Below are 22,208 nucleotides of genomic sequence, written 5' to 3'. Positions count from 1 at the left end.
AAATATTATTCAAAATGATTTCAAATGACCATACTGCCTCATAGGTATGTCGTCCTCTAACTAGGTAAGTGATGACCCCCAATAAAAGAGCAATACAGTGCAGAGCTTGGCAACACTTTGAAGCACTGCAGACTTGAGTCCAATATTACTTATTGGACTTAATTTAGTTGTTTTATATATATATATATATATATATATATATATATATATATATATATAAATATGTGTGTGTATATAATAAATATATATAGATAGATATGTGTGTATATAATAAATATATATAGATAGATATAGGTATATCATATATATATATATATATATATATATATATATATATATAGATATATACACCTTTAAACCAAGATTATCTAGCTCTTAAATATTTTACCTGGCTCCAGTGCTTACTATAGCAATGATGAAAAACTGATTGTGCACATAGTAATTCAATACATTCATAATGACTTGGAATATATAGATTCTAGAGGATATTTTTCTGGGATGTACAGTATGAAAACATACTGACGGTCTATGATTTCAGAATTTGCTGTAGTGATATCAATTAAACAAATAGCTTAATAACCATAGCACAATGTTACCTAAGGATTGTAAAATGATGCCATAATTCATTCAAAATTATATTTCCATTTTCGTGTGACCTTTTTAGTGCCATAATATTAATATGGATATGGTGCCTTAAGAGTATACAGTAAATAGAAATCACCTGGTTGTAATTACCTGGGTTTTTCCTTTAAATTACAATGAAATGACGTTTTAAATATAAACATTTTCCTGGATACAAACCCTATAGTACAAAGTAGGGGATAGTTGCCTATAGACCACAACAAGTAAACAACAAACTATAATAAACATTTCCATTTTCATAGCTATAATAACAATGAGAAGGTATATAGAGATAATACAGGCTGTCCAAAAATGTTCCAATATTCTTAAAAATCAAATTAAAGGTAAAATAGTTTTATATTTAGCTCCAATTGTTTATTGATTATATCTAGAAATAAAACCAAAATTTGGCTTCTAAAAGTGTGTAAATGGCACCTCAATATTCTGCCTTTTACAAAGGTTCATAAATTTAAATGATGCTGACTTTTCTGCGAATGAGCTTTAAATTTAACAGTCATAAATTTTTTTAGCAAGATTTGCATGTTATACAGATTCAATGTATCATATATAGACACACAGACACACACACACACACACATATATATATATATATATATATATATATATATATATATATATATAAACTATGAATAGCATATTATATATAATTAATGCATTGTACATGTGTACTTACTACTTCTGTCCTTAAAATGTCTATGTGAATGTAATCGTATGGTAATTAATGTTTATCACGTTTCATTACAAATGTAGCATTATATTATCTTTTATTATTAGCAATTCTCACAATCTAACTCCTCATCCTTAAGTTTTTAGCGATCAGTTTAAATATTAGTTTTTATTAACAGATTGACGCTAATTCCTAAATTATACAGTGAAACATTTTTTTCCTGATTTACCTTGCAGGTTAAATAGTTATTATATACTAGGCGCTAACTCCCAATACTTGTAGCTATCACACTTCTAACCTGGGATGAGAATCTTATAATAGCTTGTATATTGTTTTATAACAGGCTTTACAAATATTTGTTTTATAAGCTGACTTTGTCACAGATACACCAATGAGTACCAGAGAAAATAGAACTCTTTTTAATAATTAGATACTTTTCTACATTTTCTGTTAAAGCTACGGAAATTAACCTTTATTACTTTCCCATTTTTAATGTATTATATATAACGTTTTAATTAATAAAACACTAATTCCTCTAAGAACCAGTTGCAGTCAATTATATAATTGTTATACATGTGGTTAATTATCCATAAAACAGTTGAGGCATTTTAAAATTACAGATTACATATAGATTACTTGTTGTTAGTACTCTGTTAGGGTTATAATTAAATATTTTGTCTGTTCTGTATATCTGTTACTTTAACTTGATATTTATTTTTTTACTTCAGTTAGTGTGTGATGTTGTGTGAGGTGTGTGTATGTGTTTTGTTTGTGTGTGTTGTGTATGTGTGTGTTTGAGTGTGTTGTGTATGTGTGTATGTGTTTGTGTGTGTTTGTGTGTGTCTGTGTGTTGTGTATGTGTGTTCGTGTGTTGTTTATGTGTGTGTGTTGTGTATGTGTGTGTGTTTGTGTGTTGTGTATGTGTTTGTGTGTGTCTGCTGTGTATGTGTGTTTGTGTTTTCTGTTAAAGCTACGGAAATTAACCTTTATTACTTTCCCATTTTTAATGTATTATATATAATGTTTTAATTAATAAAACACTAATTCCTCTAAGAACCAGTTGCAGTCAATTATATAATTGTTATACATGTGGTTAATTATCCATAAAACAGTTGAGGCATTTTAAAATGACAGATTACATATAGATTACTTGTTGTTAGTACTCTGTTAGGGTTATAATTAAATATTTTGTCTGTTCTGTATATCTGTTACTTTAACTTGATATTTATTTTTTTACTTCAGTTAGTGTGTGATGTTGTGTGAGGTGTGTGTATGTGTTTTGTTTGTGTGTGTGTTGTGTATGTGTGTGTTTGAGTGTGTGTTGAGTATGTGTTTGTGTGTGCCTGTGTGTTGTGTATGTGTGTTTGTGTGTTGTTTATGTGTGTGTGTGTTGTGTATGTGTGTGTGTTGTGTATGTGTTTGTGTGTGTCTGTTGTGTATGTGTGTTTGTGTGTTGTTTATGTGTGTATATGTTTGAGTGTGTGTATGTGTTTGTGTGTGTTGTGTTTGTGTGTTGTGTATGTGTGTATATACCGCAGGGCCCTGACCTCTGAAGCTGGGGGCCACACATTTACATAACACGCTTTGCTGACTAGTTCATGCTCTGTAGTTGGACTCTTTGCCTGTTTGACAGGTGAAGATAAGGGAAAGAGCACCAGTTTGGTTATCAGCAAACAATCACTTTACGCAAGTAATTGACCCTAAATATTAGTTATGTCAAAGTAATCACTTTACTGAATAATCTGTCTTGCATGCTGAGCATGTGTGATTTAATACACTTATTCCTCTAATAACTTATGTCATGATGTCACCATTACCCACTCGATTGACTAGTTATAGTTAATTATTTGGACACTTTAGTAAGGACAGGAACCCTACTTTAGAGTGAGCCTCAATCTCTGTTATCAGGCTCAGTAAACACAAGGATTTCTGCAGTACAAAGTACTTATTACTTTTGCAGCACTTGCAAAATCAAGAGGTTTAGAAACAATCATTCTAATGTCTGTATAGTTTTGGGGTCTATTACAGGTGTAAAGCTTCTCGCCTGCCTCCTCAGCATAAATGTGCACACTGTGTCTGGGGATTGTTAGAAAATCTGTGATACAATTTCCACCTGCAAATGAAGCAGCCTTTAGTGCACAGGGATGTCTAGACTACTGAGGAAGGCTTTAATTGTTGTAAAGTCTGTCTGGGTGAGGTACAAAAAACTCACATGAACATCAAGTTAAAGACTGAATTCCTCATACACTGTTTAATTATACACTGTAAACCTACTTTGCAAAATAATGTAATAGTTTATTGTGTTAGTTTCCCTACAGTTTAATTGGGGATAATCAGATTTTTCAACATCCTATAGAATTAAAAGGGACGTTAAAGTCAAAATTAATCTTTGAGAATTCAAGCCATTTTAAACAACTTTCCAATTTACTTCTGTTATGAAATTTGCTTCATTATCTTTGTATCCGTTGTTGAAAAGCAAACCTATGTAGGCTCTTAAGCGTGCTGTGAATTTAGCAGTCTTTGGCAGCAGTGTTAGGAACAATGCTTGTGTAGTAATGTTATACACTGTTGCAAACACTACTGCCATATAGTGATAAAGCCAATGCACACTACATAGCTCCTAGCAGACTGTAGGTTTGCTTTACAACAAAAGAAACAATGAGAACAAAGAGGAAAATATTAATTATAGAAGTAAATTAGAAAGTTGTCTAAAACTGCATGTTCTATCTGAATAATGAACGTTTAATTTTGGCTTTACTGTCCCTTTAAAACATTGTTACAATTCACAATATGATTGTTTAATATACAGTATGTATAGCACATGCAATTTGAGGTTCTCTGCTGATATAATAATGCAGGTCTGGCAGTTTTTACTATATGTATTCCCCTAGCCCTCCCTGAGACATGTTACCTGAAGCAAGTTAGGATACAGTCATATTATAATGCTTACATATCCTGATTATAGCTTAGGTCACCATAACTGACATTACTTCCTCTCACATACACTCACTGACACACCTATTTACACCACCATTCATTCACTTATATGCACCTGCCATGCAATCAATCACAATTATTTACCTCACATAAACTCACACACCTATTCATAACTCACATGCACCCACGATCCTAATTATTCCTCATAGCAATTTACACTTATTTACCTCTCTTGGACCTATTTCCTCCACATCCTCAAACTGGGGCTTGTTAAGGTCAAGATGCCAGGACTTCTCTGGCTCAAAAACTATAGTTGTAACTGTGCCTGGATAGTGCATGTGAAATATACAGAGGCGTGTGATATTGGGGGCTAATTATAGTAGAGTGAGGATTCACTAATCATTAATTAATATAGCTGACTGAGAAAAGGCTTGATCTTGGCTATTTGTAACTGACTTGTATATCTATAATCCTTTGCATAAGTTGCAGGGTCAGTTCTATATTTAGACAATATAGCTGACTGATAAAAGGCTTGATATTGGCTATTTGTAACTGACTTGTATATCTATAATCCTTTGCATAAGTTGCAGGGTCAGTTCTATATTTAGACCAGGTGGGACCATGGGACTCAGGCAGCACTTGACAGGGGCAGATACAATATGGAGAACATATTATGTATAAGTGATTTTAAAGAGAAATTAAATGATTTCCATCTGCATGTTCTCAAGTGACATTTTAATCTGCTGAGCTCTATGGCAGCAGTGTTTGCAACAATGTTTGTAGTAATGTTTTACACTGTTGCAAACACTATTACCATATAGTGAATGCTAAGGAGCCTGCCTTTCTTTGGCGGTTTATGGTAGCAGTGTTTGCAACAATCTTTGTAGTAATGTTATACACTGTTGCAAACACTGCTGCCATAAAGTGATAAAGACACTGTATAAGTAGTATGAGCCTACAAAGGTTTACTGTACAACAAAGAATAGAAAGAGAACAAAGCGAATGCAATAATATAAGTAAATTCGATTGTTGTCTAAAGAATGTTCTATCTAAATAATGAAAATGTATTTTTCACTTTACTGTCCCTTTAACCACTTATGAACCTATGAACATTTTACCTAGAGATGCGTTCACTTTCCTATTTCAGCTACACCGGTCCTCACATTTACTCAGGTTGATTCATCATCATATGCCCGTATGCCCCAGTTTGTATCACCTTCAATCACTCATTTGCATATTTTTTTAATTGAACATCAAATGTGTAGATCACAAATAAACTTACACACATCTATGCTTTCCTGTTATATTTACAATTCAAATGCAGACACAACACTATTTACTAAGACAAGCTTATATACACAAATACAGAGTACTTACATTTATCCTAATTATTTACACTCCTTTATTAGGTCATCTAATATCTCACATTTACAAAGCATATGTAACATATTACATCATGCGATCACAGACTACCTATATATGCCTTGCACCCCTCTCTAAAGCCTATAGTTCCTAACATGCAGTTCTATTCCCTCTGAAGATCTCACCCCTATGTATAACTCAGATTCCCTCTCCTGCTGTCACTGCACTCATTTATCTCACATGAGCTCAGACACTGACAGAGCTCTCTCTCTGGTGCACAAACACAGATATGAGGATGTTCCCCTGGATCATGGAGGATGCTCGGGTAACTTTCAGGCCTCCCTCCTCCCCCGCTCGGGGTCTGCCATTTGTCAGCTTCGGAGCTCTGGGCTGATAGATTTCTGTACCAAGAAGTCCTGGCCGAGCCCTGAGCCCTCAGCCATACACATTCCATCAGGATCCCAGCCTGCCTGTCGCCAGCAGTCAGATGGAAAACTATGTGATTGAATTCAGGAAAGTTCCAATCTGCCCTTACTCCTTTTATCATCTTACAATAACATTGTGCTAATCATTTATTCCGAGGCCACTGGGAAACACAACCCCTACAGTACCAGGAGGGGTCTGGGACTGAATAGGTTAACCCATCTCTGCTGTCTTACTAGTAGTAACCATATGTGTGCTGAAGTGGAATACCATGAGTGAAAAGGAGAATATACACAATGTAATCATTCTCTATTATTGGTTGTAATTTGTCAACTAATTATTTTAAAACTAACTGGAGTCCAGTTGTGCTAGTATTCTGCAGTATGTTACTCATGTAAATGAATACAATGTAAATACACAGCTAGAAAAATGAATTACCCCAACTTCTCAATTACAGACAGAAATATGGACTTAATTATCTAATCTATAGGTATAACTTCTTCAATTATAACAACTGTTTGTTAAACTCTAGCATAGATTGTTATTTGTTACTTTTCTTATTCAGACTATCTGGAAATCTCAATGTATCCATTGAAATGGAATATTTTGAGATTTGCATTTAAGTGACATTAATGTTTGCCCTGAAATATTCCCCTTGAAAGCTCTGGAAAACAAAGTGTTCTTTATGTCTATGAAAATAAGCTATACACATGCTACCAATATATATCATGTAATTCCTGCATTGTGTTTGTGTTTTACATTGTATTTAGGAATACATAAAAAAAAAAAAAAAAAAACCTTTATGACATATGCTATGTAAGAGCCTTCATTCCAAACACTTAGAATTCCTGCCCAAAAACATCATATGACAACTCTGTTATTTTTTATTTCATCCTTTTTTAAGCCATACCATTTCAAACCACTATAATGCCACCATACTAATTAGCAAAACCAAATCAAATTCTAATTGAAATTTGTATTCAAATAAAATATAATAAAGTATAAATCTGAAGTTTAAATAATATTTCAACTTTTTGCTATAAACAAAAACATACTTAACCCTCCCCCCCCAAAAAAACCCTTATAAATAAATTAATACATGAGAGCAGCCATGATATAATAATAGTAAAAAACTGGATTTGAGTGTCTGTTTTGGATCTTTATTATATTGCTTATTTAAATCATTTTCCAGTTGTTTATTTAGACATAAAGTATATTATTTGTGTTTATTTAAGTGGTATTTCTAACATTTGTTTTGAAAAAAAATCTGCTTGGCAGTTATGTGAAAAGATTAGACAACTCTGTTTTATAATTAGTTTAGAAGACTTGGCCTAAGTATGTTAATATCGCTAGTGATAGGCCTAAGGGCCACATGATGCTCTCTGCACTAGGTTTTGTGGTCCCAGGAAAAAGCAGAACTAAGAATGAATGTCATAGTTTTTGTGGCCCCAGGATAAAGTGGTACTAAATATGTGTGCATTCGGGTGGCCAATAAACTCAAAGAAGTCCTCTGGAGGAGAAATATCAGACATAAAAACTGTGGAGCATTATCCAAATCTGCCCCTGTGCCTAAGGACATTCTTAGAAGTTTTGTATTTATTTGTGTGGTTAACAACCATATTTTTTAAAATATTGTTCTGCAACCATCATCTGTTAGGAAGTTGACCATCTTCTAGGTTGTCTAGCTGAGGAATACACACATTGTGCCACACATTAACATACCATGACAGAGATAAAGTAAATAATCTAAAACGTGGTTTAGTTTGGGTGAAACGCCTCTGTTATTAGGTTATAAATACACATGGAATCTATTTATTAGTAACTGTTTCTTTTTAATATTTCCATGTATGTCACATAACAGACTTTAGTCCCACTGACTGTCTTTTATGGACTGTATTTCTTATCATTCTGATAAGGCAAAATCTGCAGATATATTTATTAGCAATTCTTTGGTTTAATAGTGAACTGTTGTATAAAGACAATTTCAATTAGGAATGGCAATTGTGTTAGAAAAGTGACTTTCCTTCATGCTATCGATTCACAAAGCAGTAAGTCAGGTGACAGAGTTCATAAGTCATATTGCAGACCCTAAAGAAAATTTGTAATCAGTAATAAAACTTTAATCCAAAAAAGTTCACATTATGTGGGTCTTAAAGGGACATAACAATGCAATAAAAATGACATGCACTAATTTGTTCAGAATTTTTTCATTACTGATAATAACTGTTTGCAAGACTTTCAGCTCTCAAGCAGGAATGTACTTTTGTATTTAATCCATTTGGGGGAGGGGTTAACAAATAGTTATTTAGTGTCAGTAATGAAAATATAACAATATTTAGTACTCGGGTTAGTAATACCAATAAAAGTAGTAAAACAGTATGGTAACAATATCTTTGTTTCCTCAGAATTCTTTGAAGAGTACCATGGAGAGGGGAGAGAATGTGTCAACTGTGGTGCAATGTCCACCCCTCTGTGGAGGAGAGATGGTACTGGCCATTACCTGTGTAATGCCTGTGGGCTCTACCACAAAATGAACGGCATCAACCGACCACTTATCAAGCCACAGAAGAGACTGGTAAGAAAATATAAATTTTTCAGTAGATCTATGGCTTCATTTTAAAACTGCACACATAATTATAAAACCCCAAAGCTTATAGGGAAATTAAGCTGCTGAGTACAGCTACAGTAGCATGGTTAATAAATAATAATAATAACACTCAATGTCATATACTCACACTTGCAAACAAATGGAGACAAGCATACACAATTATATACACACAATCTCACAAACATAAACTCAAATATACACACACACATACACAATTATATACATACAATCTCACAAACATAAACTCAAATATACACACACACATACAAACGTGCATGCACACACCCTTGCAGACATTCACACACATACACAATTATATACATACAATCTCACAAATATAAACACACACACATACAATTGTGCGTGCAACACCCTTGCATATATTCACACACATACATACACTCACAAACACAAATACAAAAACACACACACATAATACACTCACAAACACACATGCACACACACACTTACACAATTATATAAATACAATCTCACAAAAATAAACACATATATATACACACACATACAAATGTGAGTGTACACACCCTTCCAAATATTCACACACATACATACACTCACAAACACAAATACACAAACACACACACATAATACACTCACAAACACACATGCACACACATACATACACAATTATATACACACAATCTCACAAATATAAACACATATATACACACAGACACATAATAATACAAATGTGAGTGTACACACCCTTGCAAATATTCACACACATACATACACTCACAAACATACACACAATCTCACAAATATAAACACATATATATACACACACACACATAATTATACAAATGTGAGTGTACACACCCTTGCAAATATTCACACACATACACACACACACAAATACACAAACACACACACACATAATACACTCACAAACACACATGCACACACATACATACACAATTATATACACACAATCTCACAAATATAAACACATATATACACACACACACATAATGATACAAATGTGAGTGTACACACCCTTGCAAATATTCACTCACATACATACACTCACAAACACAAATACACAAACACGCACACATACATACACTTACAAACACACATAAACTCACAAACACAAATACAAACACATTATTATTTTATAAATATGGATTTATAAAAAGGTAGACTTCTTAGACATTTCTGAATATCATTTTGAATATTTTATTCCCAAGGAAAGAAAGATACATTTGTCAGTAATGTGCATTTCTAAAAGTGCTAAACTGTGTAAAGTGCAGTGTTATTATGCAGGGAAAGTTATAAACCTGCTAATACTACTCCTGTCTTGTTGCTGGGCAGACTGTTTTTTCCTTAACTAGACATTCCTCTTTATTTAAAGGGCTAGAGGGGAAACCTGTAAGGAGCCAAAATTTGCTTTAGATTAAGAGAAAATGTCAGTTTTTATGTGAGGTGTAACTTTTAGTGAAATGTTAAACTCAAGAGGTAGCATTTACTCCCCTGTCTGAAAGGTTTGTGCATAAAAGTCTCTCTGGAGATTTCAAACCATAAATAAAATAAACTTCTGTAAAAAATATTAAGCAATGAATGGAACAGAAATGCAATGTACTTCTAGACAATACCTTTAGATACATAGGTTTAAGGCAGCGAATGAGATAAAACTTAATACAAACCAAGCCTGTAAGCTGCTACTGCATAATATTCTGACATTCGTAATTTTACTTTTTAGTTTTTTTTCTTCGTAATTTTATTTTATTTCAGTAAGTGAAAAAAATGTTTTTTTCTTATACATTAGAAGGTCTGTACTTACAATGCACTACTGGTCCTGTTCTGCACTCCTCCACTCAGGTACAGCATATTTGCATAGTCACTAATCGCCAGCTGTGTTCAGCTTATAATTATCAAGGTTTTGCTGCTTCATGGCAAAAAAAAATAAAAATAAATAATAATAGGTAAAATATGTTTCACAAAAAAAATAAATGCCAAAACAAGGGGTCACAATCTAAAGTTAGAAGGTAGCCAATTCAGGAGAAATTTAAGGAAGCATTTTTTTACAGAAAGGGTGGTGGATTCATGAAATAAACTTCCATTTGAGGGGGTAAACACAAAGACTGTAAAGGAATTCAAAAATGCCTGGGACATGCACAGGGCTGTCCTAAGGAAGAAGTGACATGTAGTATGGATGGACTTGATGGGCCTTTTTGGTTCTTATTCTTAATTCTATGTTTCTATGTCTTTAACAATGTGTTAAAGTCATTTGCTGGGGTAAAACATATGGGAATACTAGTAGTGCAGTAAGAAAATGCTCCAATGTAATAGACCTTATGTCATGCTCAAGTTGCATTGTAAAAATCATGTATCTAACAATATCAGTGTACAATTTCACTGACAAGAGCTCCATGGAATGATGTGTTCATTTTATTTCAACTGGTTTATAAGACAATAAATAATGCATATTATGGGGTTGATTTATTAAGCTGTGGCTGGCAGGGTCACACATACGCACCCCTGTCTGCCGCAGCTGGCCTCTGGCGGGCTGAATTCCGCTACCGGAATTTAGCATTGCACAAGAAAATTATTTTGCGCTCTTGTGCAACGCTGCCCCCTGCCCATGCACAGCCAATCGCATGCGGACAGGAGCTGTCAATCTCCCTGGTCGGACGAGATCGGGGAGATTGAAATTCGCAAACCTAAGAGGTTGCGAAAGGTTAGGGAAGCAACAGTCTGGTGACTGCTGCTTGTTAAATACTGACTGCAGGTTCTCATGTGAGAACCTGCAGTCATAGACCGGCAAAGCCTGCTCGAAGGGTTTGATAAATCGACCCTTAAAGGGACAGTCTACCATAGAATTGTTATTGTTTTAAAAGATAGATAATCCCTTTATTACCCATTCCCCAGTTTTGCACAAACAACACAGTTATATTAATATACTTTTTACCTCTGTTATTACCTTGTATCTAGGAACCTTCTTCCAGCCCCCTGATCACATGACTGTGACTGTTTTTTATCTATTGTCTTAAATTTAGCATTGCTTTGGGCTAAATCTTAAATAACCCCCTGTGCCTGAACACAGTGTGATCTATATGGCCCACGTGTACTTTCTGTCTCTTTGTGTTGAAAAGAGATTTAAAAATCATGTGATAAGAGGCATCCCTCAAAGGCTTAGAAAGTAGCATATGAGCCTACCTATGTTTAGTTTAAACTAAGAATACCAAGAGAAAAAAAAAACAAATTTGATGATAAAAGTAAATTGGAAAGTTGATTAAAATTAAAAGTCCTATCTGAATATTGAAAGTTTAATTTATACTAGGCTGTCCCTTTAAAGGGATACTAAACCCATTTTTTTTCTTTCATGATTCCGATAGAGCCTGATATTTTAAGCACCTTTCTAATTTACTCCTATTATCAATTTTTCTTTGTTCTCATGCTATCTTGATTTGAAAAAGCAGTACTGTAAGCTTTAGAGCCAGCCCATTTTTTTGTTCAATACCTGGATAGCACTTGCTGATTTGTGGCTAAATGTAGCAAACCAATCAGCAAGCTCTATCAAGGTGCTGAACTAAAAATGGGCCGGCTCCTAACCTTTTATTACTGCTTTTTCAAATCAAGGTAACATGAGAACAAAGAAAAATTGGTAATAGGAGTAAATTAGAAAGTTGCTTAAAATTGCATGCTCTATCTGAATCACGAAAGAAAAAAAAAAATGTGGGGCTAGTATCCCTTTAAGTGTATTGCCAGAAATTTAAAACTTAGGACAGTGTTGTTAATCTTGAATATGTACAGGAATAAAGGACTCATTTATTTATTTAGGTATTTATTTATTTATTTTGTTTAGCAGAATATACATCTTAAAAGTTAACATCAAAAGAATCAGATTGTGTTAAACAAACAGCAAACAATTCACTTGTTTCTTGCTAAATGAGCACTTAGAAATTCTCAGTCTAGCCACAGCCTACAGCTAGATAAGCAAGCAGACATAGAAAAACTTAGGTTCCATTGTCACATGATTTTTGCAGAAAAGTTCTTTGTTGAAGATGGGCAATAATCTGATTGCAGCTAGATTAGATGTTTCCTAGCAGCACTTCAAAGGAAAAAACTGTTACCTTGCCTTCCTGTAGAGACCCCAGACAGATTGTGGGCCGGTGTTAGGAAGTAATGAACACTGCAAATTAAGTAAAAAATAAATAATAGGTAAAATATTTTTAAATTATAAATAATACATATTGAAATATTTTCTATTAAGTATATCCCACTGCTAAGTGCTTTTTTTATTACATTTACAGACTGTTTAATATCCCTTTAAGAGTCTTTTCAGTTTGCTTCATTCTTCTAGTATCATTTGTTGAAACGCATACTTAAGTGGGCTCAGTAGCTAGCAGCAATGTACTACTTGGAGCTAGCTGCAGTTTTGTGGCTACACACGCTTATGCATCTTGTCATTGACTCACCAGATGCATTTAACTAAGTCCCAGTAGTGCATTTGCTTTAACTATGTGTTTATTACCGTTGCAGAATTTTGGCAGTTGTTCTTATTAGCCATTGAGCTAGAGGAACAGGCAGAAAATATTTTCAACATGTTTAAAAGCCGTCCATTGATGGATACCTTAGAAATTGTTTGTGTACAATGTCTCATTCATTCCTGGGTGCTTTTTCTTCTGGTTACAAATTATTTCTGCTGTTAATTATGGCTGTTATGGATATCTATTATTTTATTCTGGTGTACTCAGCAGCAAAGAGGTTGATGACTCATTTGTTTTAGTTCTTGCATCACGGTTTCTGACACAAAGAGTGACTGGATATTAGAGAGCAGAAGGGAACTCAACACGTGTCACATATTGAAAGCAGGACCGGCAAGGCCATTTTGTTCAATGTACACATAGGTTCTTTATGCGTGTTACAGTGATCAGCAAACAAAGTCAGCGCAGAAAAAAGATATAATATAATAAGCAATGTTACCATGGCACAACTGTATTGTTAAATACTGCATTGTTTATGTAGCAGCGCAAAAGGCATATTTACAGATTGCATGTGACAGACATAGGACACTTTTACATTAACATCTATTATCAAATTTACTTTGTTCTCTTGATATCATTTGTTAAAAAAGAATATGTACATATCCTCAGCAGCAACAATGCACTTCTGGTATCTAGCTGGTGCCTGGTTGATAGATACACATGCCTCCTATCAGTGGCTCCCTACATGTGGGTAGCTGCTCTCAGTAGTCCTGCTCTGGACTTTAACTATGTGTTTAATTGTTTTAAGAAGGTTTAACACATGCAAGCAATAGTGCTATAATAAAATGCTCTAACATATTAGTGCATTTTCTTTTTGTAGGTTTATATCCCTTTAAACAAGCAAAATAACAAAACAAAAAAATGAATAGGAAGTGCCTACTCCGAAGAGCTTGCACTCTATGCATCCTCATCTATCATTGTATCCATGTTCTCTGTTTTTCTTTATGTTTACAGTTTATCCATAAAACACAGGCCATAAATAGACACTGATATTCAGCAAAAACTTGTACTGTTCATTTTTATATAAATAAACGGCGTAGTTCAAAGTTAGAGACAGCCGGGATTTTCCAGACAGGGTCAAAACGTTGCCAGGGAGATCTGACCGGCCCCTTTTCATTTAAAGTAAACTGAGAGGAAATTAAGAGTAAAATATAGTTCTTCTTATGTCCTTGACAAGCTCTGGGCCTTGTGATCGTCCATCACAAGGGCTCAAGAAAATTTAAGAGTGAGGGAGTAACATTTTTAAGAGACAATATTTTTGGAAGCACTTAATGGAGACACTGCCTTTCTGCCTGTCTGTCCTAGCCTTGGACTGCCAAGAAACAATGAACTAACTAACTAACCCTTTAACTGCCTGCCAATGTTTTCTGGACTGTGATTCATAAACTTTAAAAAAAAAAAAAAACTACAAATCTATAGAATTGTCCTGTATTGTTCTCAATGCAGAAGAAAGATCACTTTTTTTAATTTACCTATAAAGCAGCTATCCAATAAGCAGTCTAGAATTGTATAATCATCAAAGACATATTAAAAAAAGACAATGCAATAACACTTAGGGCTCAATGAGCTAAGGCTCTCCGCTTTGGCGAGATGTTTTAAGACATCTTTTCAGTACTGCAAATTCCCTCAAGCAATTTATTTTACAAAGGCAAATTTTAGCTTGAGAGCTGTTTATCTGGCGATGCAAGGTTATGTATTTTGGCAAGCATTTGATCATTAGATCCTTAGGCCCCAATTCTAAAATATTCACCGGTCATTACGTGGTTTTTCACGCCAACACTTGCAGGGGCAGCCCTCATGGAATTCTATAAAAAAAGACGCTGTCCCTACAAGTGGCGTGATGTCTCCCAAGAAAATAATGAGAGCTGGGGAGCGAAGTACAGTCGGGGAAACCGGCGTGTTTTAAAACATGAATATTACACTTAAAACAAATCAAATTACGCTGTTTCCAGTGCACTGTACCTTAAATTACATTTAATACAAAACAAATTATGCTGTTTTCAGTGCACTGTACCTTAAATTCACTGTAATTTTCTTATGCACATGTTTTCCTTTCAGAATAATTAGTGTTTTGAGTATTTTGGTGAAAACTCGCCACTTTTTAACTGGGAAGAAAAATTAGTGAAAACTGTAGTGCAAAAATGATTATAGAATTATGCTGGGATTTGAGAGAAAATTTCACATACGCCCATGTTTAGCCCGTTTCACGAAAAAACAACCACTACGTTTTCGTTTTGTAAGATTTTAAAATTACACATTTTATAGTGCACTTCTGTAATGTATGCATGTTCTTCACATACAAAAATGCAGTATACACCCCTTTGCAAGACACCCTGTGTTCAGGGTAAAAAGTGTCTTTATATCATTCCACTTGGGAAATAGATGGGCTTGCGAGCATTCTTACAGAATCTCACCGGCCCAGAGAGCTTTTAGAATTGGGGCCTTAGTTTGAATTTCAAATGACTAGTAGATTCTTTTTTTTTTTTACAGATTTCAATGTTATTTCTATTTTCCCTAACCCTGTATCATGTGATAGCCATAATCCAATCACAAAATGCATATACATATAGTGTGAGCTCTTGCACATGCTCAGTAGGAGCTGGTGCCTCAGAAAATGTGTATATAAAAAGATTGTGCACATTTTGATAATGGAAGTCAATTGGGAAGTTTTATTTTTAAATTGCATGCTCAATCGAAATCATGAAAGTTAAATGTTGACTTGACTTTGATTTTAGTGTTCCTTTAGACCTTTTATGACTTTCAGTTTCTATTCCTGGACTTGATTAACAGTAGTTAATAGGACTTGAATTTCAAAAATTGAATTTTCAGGGTTCAGATGGAGTATACAGGGAGTGCAGAATTATTAGGCAAATGAGTATTTTGACCACATCATCCTCTTTATGCATGTTGTCTTACTCCAAGCTGTATAGGCTCGAAAGCCTTCTACCAATTAAGCATATTAGGTGATGTGCATCTCTGTAATGAGAAGGGGTGTGGTCTAATGACATCAACACCCTCTATCAGGTGTGCATAATTATTAGGCAACTTCCTTTCCTTTGGCAAAATGGGTCAAAAGAAGGACTTGACAGGCTCAGAAAAGTAAAAAATAGTGAGATATCTTGCAGAGGGATGCAGCACTCTTAAAATTGCAAAGCTTCTGAAGCGTGATCATCGAACAATCAAGCGTTTAATTCAAAATAGTCAACAGGGTCGCAAGAAGCGTGTGGAAAAACCAAGGCGCAAAATAACTGCCCATGAACTGAGAAAAGTCAAGCGTGCAGATGCCAAGATGCCACTTGCCACCAGTTTGGCCATATTTCAGAGCGGCAACATCACTGGAGTGCCCAAAAGCACAAGGTGTGCAATACTCAGAGACATGGCCAAGGTAAGAAAGGCTGAAAGACGACCACCACTGAACAAGACACACAAGCTGAAACGTCAAGACTGGGCCAAGAAATATCTCAAGACTGATTTTTCTAAGGTTTTATGGACTGATGAAATGAGAGTGAGTCTTGATGGGCCAGATGGATGGGCCCGTGGCTGGATTGGTAAAGGGCAGAGAGCTCCAGTCCGACTCAGACGCCAGCAAGGTGGAGGTGGAGTACTGGTTTTGGCTGGTATCATCAAAGATGAGCTTGTGGGGCCTTTTCGGGTTGAGGATGGAGTCAAGCTCAACTCCCAGTCCTACTGCCAGTTTCTGGAAGACACCTTCTTCAAGCAGTGGTACAGGAAGAAGTCTGCATCCTTCAAGAAAAACATGATTTTCATGCAGGACAATGCTCCATCACACGCGTCCAAGTACTCCACAGCGTGGCTGGCAACAAAGGGTATAAAAGAAGAAAATCTAATGACATGGCCTCCTTGTTCACCTGATCTGAACCCCATTGAGAACCTGTGGTCCATCATCAAATGTGAGATTTACAAGGAGGGAAAACAGTACACCTCTATGAACAGTGTCTGGGAGGCTGTGGTTGCTGCTGCACGCAATGTTGATGGTGAACAGATCAAAACACTGACAGAATCCATGGATGGCAGGCTTTTGAGTGTCCTTGCAAAGAAAGGTGGCTATATTGGTCACTGATTTGTTTTTGTTTTGTTTTTGAATGTCAGAAATGTATATTTGTGAATGTTGAGATGTTATATTGGTTTCACTGGTAAAAAATAAATAATTGAAATGGGTATATATTGGTTTTTTGTTAAGTTGCCTAATAATTATGCACAGTAATAGTCACCTGCACACACAGATATCCCCCTAAAATAGCTATAACTAAAAACAAACTAAAAACTACTTCCAAAACTATTCAGCTTTGATATTAATGAGTTTTTTGGGTTCATTGAGAACATGGTTGTTGTTCAATAATAAAATGAATCCTCAAAAATACAACTTGCCTAATAATTCTGCACTCCCTGTACAAGTTTAAGAGATGTCTTGACTGAATTAAAATTAACTGCATCTAGTTATCCCTAAATGTGCTGGTGTCCTGCTCTTTAATAACTTGATTCTTTGTGCCTTTATTTATTACTTAAAGTAACATGAACAATATTTTTGTACATGCACATTATAAGAAAACACACTTTTAAGAATCAAATACTGTAAAAACAGGCAAAATATTTTATAGTGCATGATTACATGTTTTATGGGGGATTACATTTTGATATCTGTTTAGGTCTTGTCCTTCATCTGCACTTTTATTATTATATTATGACTTATTTGTAAAGCGCCAAAAGATTCTGCAGCGCTATAAACAGAGGTATGATATCAAAGTAGCATTTATAGGAACAAGTGGGTAGTGGGCCCTGCCAAAAGTTGCACGGTTGTAAATCATCTCTCATGAAAGTGATCTATGAAACAGCATGGCTCGTAGGCTTACATGCTAAGTGGTTCAAGGGGATGACAATAGGAGGAGAGGGACTGAAGTAAGAAAGGTTAGTGTATTGTATATGCATCCCTGAACAGTACTTTAAAGTACAGTACTTTAAAGAGCACTTGAAACTTTCAAAACTAGAGGAGAGTCTTGTGTCTTGTGGAGCGAGGCAGAGTTCCACAAAACAGGGACCATTCTAGAGAATTCCTGTATATGGGAGTGTGAGGAGGTTATAGGAGAGGAGGAGAGAAGGAGGTCATGAGCAGAGCTAAGGGGACAGAAGGGAGAGTATCTGGAGATGAGGTCTGAGATATAGAGAGTCTAGAGGAAGCTAGTGAAAGGATTGGCAGAGAGGTGCAGCAGATGAGGAGCAACATGTAGGGAAGATCAGCCTGGAAGATGCATTCATTATGGATTGTAAAGGAGGTAGATGGCAGCTATGGAGACCAGAAAGGATGGAGTTGCAATAGGCAAGGTGGGAAATGATGAGAGAAGTATCACATTTTTTAGATGTTTTTAAGGATGAAACAGCAGGAATTGGCTAAGGACTGGATGTGAGGAGTGAAAGAAAGATCTGAGTCAAGTGTGACCTCACAACATCAGGCATTCAGGGTTGGAGTAATAATGTTATTATCAACAGTTATAGAAAGATGGTGGGTAGAAATTTTGGAAGAAGGGCTGCAGACAGATTGAGAAGGATTAACAGAGAAAACTGGCCTTTCCATTTTCCTTTAAGTAGGTCATTAGTAACCTTAACGATTACTACCTCTGTGAAGTGTTGGGCAAAATCCAGTTTTTAATAGATCAAGGAGGGAGTTTAATATGAGGAAATGTAATAAACATGTATATAATAACCTTTTCAGGTGTTTTGAGGCAAGGGGGGGGGGTAGGAAAATAAGGAGGTGATTGGATAGGGAGGATGGATCGAGAAGTTTTTTGAGGATAGGTGTGACTAGTGTTTAAGTTTTTTGAGGATAGGTGTGACTAGTGTTGCTGAGGGAGAGGTTTAAAATGTGTGTGATTATAGGAGTAAGAGGAGGAGATAGGGAGGGGAGTAGCTGTGAGGGGAAGGGATTGAGGGGACAGGTAGTGAGATGAGAGGACAATATAAGGGCAGTAACTTCTTCATCAGTAACAGGGGCAAAAAAAATGTGGTTATGTGGGCTTTGGATGATTTTGAGCTGTTAAGGGGGTTGGAGAGTGGAAGTATGTTGAGATTATTTCGTTTCTGATGGAACCAACTTTGTTATTGAAGTGGCTGGCAAAACCTTGAGCTGAGAGAGAAGTTGAAGTAGGAGGTGGGGTGGGCAGAGAAGGGTATTGAAAGTGGAGAACAGATGTTTTGGGTTTGAAGAAAAAATTAGCATAAGAGTAGAAAAGTAATCTTTCTTAGAGAGGTTAAGGTTAGAATAATAGGAGTTCAAGATGAACTTATAGTGAAGAAAGTCAGCCAAACACCGAGATTTCTCCAATGTCACTTGGCAGTGCAGGAACATCTGCATAAGTAGCGTGTCAGAGGAGTATGCTAGGGCTGAGGATGAGTGTGTGACATTTGAGCTATGGTAGGAAGGGCCAAATTGTCAAGGACCAATGTAAAATTTAAGTTGTAGAGACAGATAGATTGGTCAGGGAAGGAAAGGAGGAGATGGAAGAGATCAGAGGTATGAGAGAGTTTGAGAGATGTTGCTGATCTAGTGACAACACGTCTCTGGAGTTTGATGTGAGGGTTTGATGGAGGGAGATTTGTAGGAAGTGCGGTAATGTTGCAAGTGAGAAGATGATAGTCAGAAAGAGGAAAAGAGGAATTTGTAATGTTTGAGAGAGTGCATTGATAGCTATAAATCAGATCAAGGGAATGTGCATCTTTGTGAGTGGGAGCCAATTGTGAAAGACCGTAAGAGGAACTGAACTGGAGAAGTTTTTTTTCTTAAAGCAGGGACAGTGGGATTGTCAACAGAGGTTTAAATTCCCAATAATGATAGTAGAGGTGTCTGAGGAGAGGAAATAAGGTAGCAAGGCAGCAAAATAATCAAGAAACAGATTTGAGGAACCAGCAAGGCGATATATTACCACAACACATATAGAGAGGGGAGAGTGGGTCTTGTGGGAAGAAAATGTCAGGAAATATATATGCTCACTTAAGAAATGCAAGCATATGATATTAAAGGGACATGAACCCATATTTTTTCCTTTTATTTTTCAGATAGAGCATACCATTTTAAACAACCTTCCAAATTATTTGTATTATCTAATTTGTTTTGATTGCTTTGTATCAGTTGTATAAAAGTATATCTAGGTAGGCTCAAAAGCTGCTGGTTGGTGGATGCACATATATGCCTCTTGTCATTGATTTTCAGCTTTCTCCCAGGAGTGCATTACTGCTCCTTCAACAAAGAATACAGAGAGAGTGAAGCAAATTAAATAATTGAAGTAAAGTGGAAAGATGTTTAAAATTGTATGATATCATGAAAGAAAAGTTTTAAGTTTCATGTCCCTTTAAGATAATGCTAACTGCCTTGCTATGATTTCCCATACAAGTGTTAAATTTATAGGGCAGAGCAGTCAGCTGGGTCCACTAAATTAGTTAATGACAGGAACACAGACAGCCAAAAAGGCCAATAGGGGAAGTTTGATTTAGGCCAGGTCAGGGTGAGATAATAAACAGACAATAGAATTTGGAGGAGGCTAAAGTTATGCCATTAGTCAACTTATAAATGTAAGAAATTTTAGCAAATAATGAGTAGGCTTGAACATCACAAAGCAAATGACATCAAAAGAGAGAACACAGAATATGAATAGCACCAGAAAACAATGAGGTTTGCAGGATATATGTTACAGTAGGGACTCTATTGACATATCTGAAAGCAAGACAGAGAGAGAGAGTAGAATTAATTTGATGTAGTGTTCATTCCTTTAGTAGATGTCAATAGGCCGATGTTATGGATTAATAAGCAGCAGTGTAGTGAGTATAATTGCTGAATAAAGCTTTTCTCTAATTCTTAATGTCTGACTAATAAAATGCTCACTTAAGCAAAGCGAGCGTATGATATTAAGATAATGCTAACCCCTTGCTATACTGACCACTTGGTATGCTTCCCCATTTGAGGTATTTTACCACCCCAAAAAAAGAGAAAAACAAACGCTGTGCACAATGTCTAATTTTAATGAGCTGTCGTAAGGACACATTTCAGCCACCACTCGCACAGCCTCTTGTCCTATTGCTGTTGCACTCCTGTCCTCTCATTTTTATGGGCAGTGACGTCTGTGTGCATAGGCATAGACGAAGCCTGCCCTTTGGGCCCAGGAATGCCATTATGGGTGAGGGTATGAATAAGGTGCAATGTACTTAATGAGTTTAGTTTATTAAGAAGTGTTTATGAGATAGCAGGAGGTGTAATATAGAGTGTTATTCTTTATACAGGACACACTGAATGTTGGGATGGGGGTCTAGTCATACAGGGGGAGGGGAAAATGAGGCTGGGCTGAGAGGCCCTACAAATTTGTCTTGCACAGGGTCCCGCAAATGCTAAGGGTGGCCTTGACAAAACTCACCCGCTTCTTGCATATATTAGGAACTTGAAAAACATGAGTCTCTCTCTTCCTCATAATATACTCCAAATGCATGAAAGCCAACTTTTCACTTTGCCTTGCAAACTAAATTCCCTTTTAGCATCAAAACATCTAATGCTATCAAACCAAACATATTTTACTCCCTTTGTCCTTATTGGAATGGTCCTTTTTAAATACTTCCAAGGAAGAAATACAAGTGCTTATTTGGTTCATGGAAACAATACTATAGTTCTTATATTATGCAACATTGTACATATACCTATAAGTATTATTTAATTTAGTATGTTTATTTTCCTATTATTCAAAGCTGTTCATATATTATTCATCCATACTTTTGTATTCAAACGTTTAAATCATTTTGTAGTATCTCAGTATATGTTCTCTAGTCAAAAAGGATGATCTTTCTATAGTCATTCTGAATTATTCAATGACTCCAGACTAGTCACCAGAAGCCATCCTGAAGTATGCCCACAGGCCGAAATATTTAAATGAGATGACCATAGATTCACTCACTGGCTGCTCATGCTTGTGAAGTAATCAGTAAGGTAATCTGCTAATCATTCTGAAGTCATCACCCATATTTTATTTACCTTAGCTGATGACTTTACAGGCCTGATGATGTC

At 35.6% G+C, this 22,208-nt stretch overlaps 1 protein-coding gene across 1 annotated transcript in view; it reads left to right on the top strand.

Moving 5' to 3' along the window:
* Positions 1–22,208, top strand: part of GATA5 (GATA binding protein 5) — a 39,701-nt gene that overhangs the window by 2,532 nt on the left and 14,961 nt on the right. Inside the window, exon 2 of the mRNA XM_053693101.1 lies at positions 8,437–8,606. Within this exon, the coding sequence (XP_053549076.1) occupies positions 8,437–8,606 (170 nt within the window). The remainder of the gene's footprint in view (positions 1–8,436; positions 8,607–22,208) is intronic.

The sequence above is a fragment of the Bombina bombina genome, chromosome 1, assembly GCF_027579735.1.
Source record: "Bombina bombina isolate aBomBom1 chromosome 1, aBomBom1.pri, whole genome shotgun sequence".
Classification (NCBI taxonomy): Eukaryota; Metazoa; Chordata; class Amphibia; order Anura; family Bombinatoridae; genus Bombina; species Bombina bombina.
Note: the sequence above shows the minus strand (reverse complement) of the source record. Positions and strands in the feature narration are given on the sequence as shown.